Source organism: Apteryx rowi, unplaced genomic scaffold (assembly GCF_003343035.1).
Source record: "Apteryx rowi isolate R43461 unplaced genomic scaffold, aptRow1 scaffold_6, whole genome shotgun sequence".
Classification (NCBI taxonomy): Eukaryota; Metazoa; Chordata; class Aves; order Apterygiformes; family Apterygidae; genus Apteryx; species Apteryx rowi.
The window spans coordinates 6,577,221-6,584,427 of NW_020450871.1; the positions used below are offsets into that span (position 1 = coordinate 6,577,221).

General features: G+C 37.1%; 1 protein-coding gene across 1 annotated transcript; it reads left to right on the plus strand.

Annotated features, from left to right (window-relative positions):
* The first annotated feature begins 2,823 nt into the window (after positions 1 to 2,823).
* Positions 2,824 to 5,131, plus strand: LOC112974333 (parvalbumin beta-like). The gene is made up of 4 exons (XM_026083184.1): positions 2,824 to 2,884; positions 3,572 to 3,704; positions 4,498 to 4,607; positions 5,106 to 5,131. Exons 1-4 carry the CDS (start codon positions 2,824 to 2,826, stop codon positions 5,129 to 5,131), a joined length of 330 nt encoding a protein of 109 aa, XP_025938969.1.
* Positions 5,132 to 7,207: the final 2,076 nt, after the last annotated feature.

The following is a 7,207-nucleotide window of genomic DNA, read 5'->3' on the forward strand; positions in this document are numbered from 1 at the left end:
CTCTTAGTCGTTTGTATATTTTAAAACATTTTAGTATGTGGATGCTGTGGAATCTGAATTAATTTAAAGTTTCATATTTGATGAAACTCTCTGCATTTCCACATTACTTTTGCTTGCAAGCACAGAGATAACATTACATCAGTATGGACTTAAAGGCCTACAAAGCAAGCTGTCTATCGACTGGGATACTCAATAACTTCAGATTTACTCATCAATGTGTCCTACGCTCATGAAACCAAGAAAACAGCATCTTCTGTATATAAAAGCCCAAAAGAGAAAATCAGCTTACCACATCAATTACAATATGAAGAGAAGGTGCCCTTTGACAATGAATTCCCCTGGAGTTACAAAGACACAACCGATCCTACAGTTCAAATGGAAATGTAGGTCAAATTAAGAATGTACAAATATCTGAATCAAAATGAATTGCTTTGGTTTCATCAAATCTAGATATTCATCAGCTGGTATTTCCCAGACACTAACTTTCTGCACTAAATCCTGGGCTTAAAGAGCAAACTGACCTCATATTTGCAATGATCTCCCTGAGAGACTGTAACATTTAGCCAGCATAAACACAGGAAAATCTGTTTTCCATATCTAGCTGAAATAATCCATTCTTCCTCATTATTATTAAAAGAATGTCCCCTGGACATCCCCTGGACCTGTTCTCACTTTCTGTTCTTCGGTTCTCTCTACTCCTAAATAGTCCCCAGAGAGATTTCACGGCTGGACTTGATTGTCTTTGGTGCCATCTACAGGCAAGCTCCGGTTAGCCACATAAACGCCCAATATTTAAAGTGTTAACGATAAATGTGGTCTTCTGACAAGGAGTTATTTCTTGAATGTTCATTAAATCCTGGCACAATTATCAGATCCTCTCTGACACCAGGCAATATTCTCAATTATTTCTTAGGAATCTGAAACAGAGGCAAAGCTAGATTTCCAGATGGGAAGACTGATTGGATCACTACGTTTATACCCCTCAGTTCAGGACAAAATGCCTTTAAAAGCAACTTGCTTGGTTGCTTTTATAGAGCCCAGAAAGCTTTGTTTTAACAATGCTCAATCTACCATATGGCAGAGGTTTAGAATAATACAATTAGTTCTGCTCTTAAGCAACACTTGAAGAAATGACCAAGAAAAACTAAGGTATGCAAGATGAGGTTTTGTCTGTATTTTGATGTATACAATTTTTGAGAGAAAAGACAGCAGATTTATATTATATTGACCAAGTATTGGACTTTATTTTAAATGTAATGGCATTACTGAAATATCATTTAAACCTACAATCATATTTTGAGGATGTGTATGTATACGTGGGTTTGAAACGTACTCCTGTTTTCTTTAACATTGGCCAGCTTCAGCCATGTTCAAAGCCATTAAGTTCCTATAGATTTCATGAGATAGACAAGCTGAGGGTCCTATTAATACCTCGCTAAAAGAAAAGCTGCTGCTTGTGCTTAGCCATTGTTCGAATCCTCACAAAAGTTTATCTTTTCAATACAGAAAAGAGGAAAACAAGTATCACTGATTTCACTGCTCAGTTTCACTCCTTGCCTTGCCTTTATTTGGAGCGTAATGCTGCGTGCCACTGAGCAACTGACAGCCTTCATTATATAAAGGGACACATTTACTATTGTTATTATTTAAAATGTGCATCAGGTAGTGAATTAATACTGAGCAAATGTCTTCTGCTATTAAATTTTTATATTCTAAAGTACATATTTCAGTAACTGAATAACTGAACCTTACATATCAGTTTATTAAAAATGATTTGGGATCATTCAAAATGAAAAGTTTTATCTATGCGAGATTCTACTTGTATGTCAGATATATCTATCACATATATCACCAGTACTACCATTATTTGAAGGCTACTAGGGGGATTACAGGAGTAACACTTCATGAGTAATTGCTATCAGGATTGGGCCGTCACAAGTCAAAGTCTACCATGAAGATGTCTATTTGTACTTAGCATTTAAGCAAGAAAAAGTCTATAAAACTTTTTCATCCACAGCTCAAAAATCACTCGCTAGACTAAAAATAGGTGCAAGTTGAGAGGATTTACTTTGTATGGCACTAAACCTTACATATTGTCTAAAACACCATGCACATTCCTTTGTGATATAAATATCAATCTGATTAGCTAGCAGGTCTTGTCAGCTACAGTAACTTATCCTCTGGGGTATCTGAGCCATCACGTGGCTCTAGGACTTCTGTAAAAGGTCGGGAGGACTTAACTAAGGTCTATATAAGTCATTATCTCTGCCATTTAAGAAAGAATTAAGTCAAGAGGACTCTAGATCTTTTATACTTTTTTCTGTTCTTGGCTTGGGGAAAACAAAGCAACAAGGTGAGTTGAATCTTTCCTCTGGGAGCTTTTGTAGTCATCACATTGATCCACTCAAAAAAAATGCATGGAAATAACCAAGGATCCCAAAACGCAGTGCAGTTCTATTTTGGTTTTGTCCTCAGTCTGTGCACCCAAAATTCTTAACCAGAGATAACAGCAAAGCCGATCCACTACCTGTGTCTGAAGAAAAGAATGGAAGAGTCAGTGCTCCTGCAGGGCAGCTCCCTTGGTTTGCAGTGGGATGTATGTTGCGACTGCCCCCACTAATCAAACGTGGCTGCCCTCATCAGGCAGCATCAAAGGCTGATAAAGCAAGATCAATACGCAGTGGATCCACTGCACCATTGTTTACAGCTGCTGCTATTTCTCCCATCAAAGCATCAACCCCCCATAGTTCCATATAGTTCTTATTTATCATTGTTTATATTAACTCTATCCAGTATTATTTTCCATTTTACAGTAGCTTGGACATGGCTCTTGCCGGTATACTGACAGATGCTGAAATTGCTGCTGGTCTACAAAGCTGTGAAGGTAACATTTACCTTTTGAAAACTTCTCGGCCTTTCAGTTTATCTATCAAATTCCTCTTTCCTTGCTACCCCAAGTCCCCAATTCCAGTGGAAACAGAAAAAGCTGAAGGGATGAATGAGATAATGTAACATCTTTTTCCATCTCCAGAGTACATGGTAAGATGTTCTTGTTATGTTCGTTTGCAAACTACAACTTTAATTGTTTTACCAAAGAGAAAAAAAGGAGAAAAGGGAATGGAACAGATGCAAGTTTTAATCTGTGACAACCAAGGTACGGACCCCATCATCACTTGTCCATTTTAGCAATTTTAAGTACAAAAAAACAGAGGCTGAAATCCTGGTTTTACTTGGAGAATAATGATAAAATTCCTACTGATTTCAATACGAGCAGGATTTCCATAACCAAGTTTTGTGAATCGTTGTTTGAATGAAGTATCTACTTATAAATTTATGTTCCTACGTGATGAAGACCATAGTTAATATTTTTCTTTCTATGCTTGAGAGATCATTAATGGAAATATCCTACTAATCTGAAGTAAACTGAGGAAAACGAAAGATTGTTGAATGGAGTTTGTAATGACTCTCGCTGTGCTGCAGAGCACTTTGTTGCTTTATGCAGAAAAAGCTTATTTTTTGGTGCCAGATCTCTAACTACTTTTCATCATCTCCTCTTGCTTATTTATTTCAGCTGCAGATTCCTTCAATTACAAAACTTTTTTTGTCAAAGTGGGTCTTAACTCCAAGTCCAAAGACCAGCTCGCCGAAGTCTTTGGAATTCTTGACCAGGACAGGAGCGGCTTTATTGAGGAAGATGAACTGAAGTAAGTAAATCCCTCCCCCCCCCCAAAAAAAAAAGATTTATCAATAGACTTTCATTTTACTGTCTCAAGATGTCTGCAAGATAAGATTAGAAATACTCCCTTTCTTTCCATCTCTTTGGATTCTAGAACAAAATCAATTTTTTTTTTGTGCTTGTGCTGAAGAGGTTGCAAGACAAATAATGAAGGAAGAGGTGGATCACAAGGGGAAAATACTTCTATAGCACTGAAAATCTTTATTTCATGTATGGATAAGTGACAGACTGCAAAGACAAAAATAGCAGCTCTGCTAGAGTTTGCTTTTTATTATTGCAAGTTTTTTTACTAGACTGAGTTCAAAGGGCTATCGTTCTCTCATCTGGTTCTTGTCACCTGAATTCCACCTCCCAGATCGTATTCATCTGACTTTGAAGTTAAAAAGTAAGGCTAGATAAATTCTTGCCACTCTTATGAAGAACCTACATCTTAGGAGAGAAGAAGGAAGATAAGGAAGAGGAAGAGGAATCTTGCCACTAGAGAATCAGTTTTAATTTTACCTTTACAATCCAATGAAGCCAAAATGTCACCAAGGGATTTTTACATATTATGATGCAACAACCTCTTCCTTTCTTACTCTTGTTCTCATTGAAGTGGAAGGAAGTTTCGTCACTGAATTCAACAGGATTTCACAAAGAGTTTTTGAAATAGTCTCAAAGATTGAATTAGGCTTGGAATTTTACAGCTATTATTAATAACAAACTCTAAATGCTTCTAGTACTGAATATTTCTTGCTGATTTGTCCTCTCATTTTTAACAGACTGTTCCTGAAGAACTTCTCTGCCAGTGCCAGAGCTTTGACTGATGCTGAGACCAAGGCATTCCTGGCAGCAGGTGACAGTGATGGAGACGGTAAAATTGGAGTGGATGGTAAGATTCCTTTTATGAAATGGAGTAATTTTTTGCCCTTGGCATTTCCTAGTGTCTAGCTCTAGACAGCTGCCCTGCTCCACATGCTGGCTGTTATGGATCCGATTCTGAGGTGCTCAGCTCTGCTTCCTATTGTAGAAAAGGTCTAGCACAGGAGCCTGTCTACATTCTGCCGTGGGCAATTGGTGGTCAGTCCAGTTTTTCATCTACAGAGATTTTTCATGACTGGAATCATAATTTAAATATTTAGGAAATTTTAGTATATCATTTCACTGATTTTTACTTTTGAACTATTGATACAATGTGAAAATGATACTTAAATGCAACATTTCTTTTAAGTATCCATTATTATCAGCATACAATGCACTAAACTTCAAGAAATGATTCTTGGACAAAATATCATTTGTTTCCCAACTTAACTCTAAAAATTAAAATACTGTTTTGACTGTGAGATTAAAAATGTGGTCCAATTTTACTATTCTTTTCTTTCTTTTTCAGAGTTTCAAGCCCTGGTCAAATCTTAAAAAGTGTTTAAGACAAAGACCAAGCTATCTGTACTGTAAACAATCTTTCCTACTGCAAGTCTACTATTTGTTTATACATTCTGTACCTTGAAAGATCATGAACAATTGCTGGCAAGTGACTTCATATTGCTAGAAAATGTTTGAAGTAGTGCAACGCACTACTTGAACCATATTCCTCAATGTTTTAAGCAGAAGGTCTTTATATCACTGGAAAATTAAACTGGAAGCCACTCTGCTCATATGAATTTTGGCCCTTAGAGATTCTAGTAAAAATATAAAGAGAATGAGAAATTAAAAGCATTTGTGTGGGCCATTTATTTTCAATATTCACATAATAGCTAGCACCTGCTGTAAAAATCTTGAGTTAATAAAACATCAGGGTATAAAACCTGATTATGGTAACAAGTAGTGGTGAAATTACACTTGTATAAGCAAAACATGTATTTAATGCTCCATAAGTTTTTATGTCATTCTTTATGCAATGGATTACATTTTATACACTGATTAAGATTGGCAGGCCTCTACATCTCACAGTGATGATGTAGCCTATATGGATGGCAGGACCTAGTGCTAATTAGGTTGTTAGTTTTAATATAAAACAACCGCATCCAGGATGAACCCAAATTACTGATATTGCAATGCATTCAAAATACACACAACAGGATGTTCTATGAATTCTCCAAGGAATCACTCACCTGCCTGCCCACCTGATGGCACTATTGTTCCACTTACAAGAAGTTTAAATAGTATTTTATCTGTCTGAACTCAGTCAAGTCAGAATAGTTTTAGTATCCCTTCTGTTCACTTCTGTTTATGACTCAATATTGACAGATTACATTATCCATGACCACAGATCACTACAATTTTGTTTTCCAAATGATGAGACATTATGCATTAGACCTTGGGAGCAGGAAGGACAGGACCTGGCTGCCAGGTCAGAGACAAGATCAGTGGTGCTGGGTTGCAACTGGGGAATATGCCTTTGGTGAGGCCACTTTGGACGCTGATTTCCCTTTAGTGGCAAATCCTAGGTGCAGGGCCCTTTCCAATGCCCTGGCTCCTTGTGCTGGACAGGTTGGTCAGTGGATCACATCTCTAGCATACCAGCTGCACCTGGCAAGTTACGTACCATGACACAGAGAAACAAAGGAGCAAGACGTGGGTCTACCTGCACAGGGGTGGGAGCCAGGAGCCAGCAGTTCCTCTCTCTGTCAGTCTGAGACTTGCAAGTCTGCATGCAGAGAGCCAGAAAAGGTATTCTGCATGTCTTAATCATATCAACACTACCTATGCCAAAATGATTTCTTGTAAGATTAATGTAAAGAGTATTAATTGTTAACAGAATTATAAATTGCTTATTTTGCCTGGAAGCCTAATTTGAGACAATATGTTTTCCCAGCCCTAACAAGTGCACCTGAAAGCAAGGGGAGCTGTGCTTTGGCTATATTAGGACAAAAGCATTTTGAAAAATCAAGTCCCCGGTGCTTCATATTGGGAAATGAGGGCATACTGTCCCAATTTAATCAATATTCTCTTGCCTTTCTCCATCTCTAAACTGAGGATAACATAATGCCCACATCTCACAGCACTAAAATAAATGCATAAATGTTTGTGAGGCAACAGTAGTAAAATGAAGAGCATCATAAAAAAAAAAGAAATTAGTCATTTTTTTCTTTAGAGACAGATTGGAATAACAAGCTGGAAACAAGGAATGAGGAGAATGCAAAATTTTGAATAGTTGATCACTAACTGAACCTCATCCAACTTGTGCACTGACTAAGCTAGAGTTCTGGTTGAAAAATAACAGAGTGATGATGTCATTAAGATTGTATCATAATACAAACACACAGAGCAATAAATTAAGGTTGCACAGATGAACTAATTGCTAACATTACCTAACCTGACACTACAGTCTTTATGGTTTTTTGTTGTTTTTTTTTAGTTCTTGGGCATTAATCTTGCAGAAAATTATATGACTGTCTCATATATTTGCAGATTAAAAACCTTCATCTCAAAATTATCTGTCAATGCTCTAGTGATACTGACTGATCCGTAACACATTTAGGATAAGACATT

Excerpts from the sequence above, each read along its gene's own strand:
- LOC112974333 (XM_026083184.1), top strand. The coding sequence starts at position 2,824 with ATGGCTCTTGCCGGTATACTGACAGATGCTGAAATTGCTGCTGGTCTA. Across the intron at positions 3,705-4,497 it reads ATTGAGGAAGATGAACTGAA|ACTGTTCCTGAAGAACTTCT; the intron begins GTAAGTAAATCC and ends CATTTTTAACAG. Across the intron at positions 4,608-5,105 it reads CGGTAAAATTGGAGTGGATG|AGTTTCAAGCCCTGGTCAAA; the intron begins GTAAGATTCCTT and ends TTTCTTTTTCAG.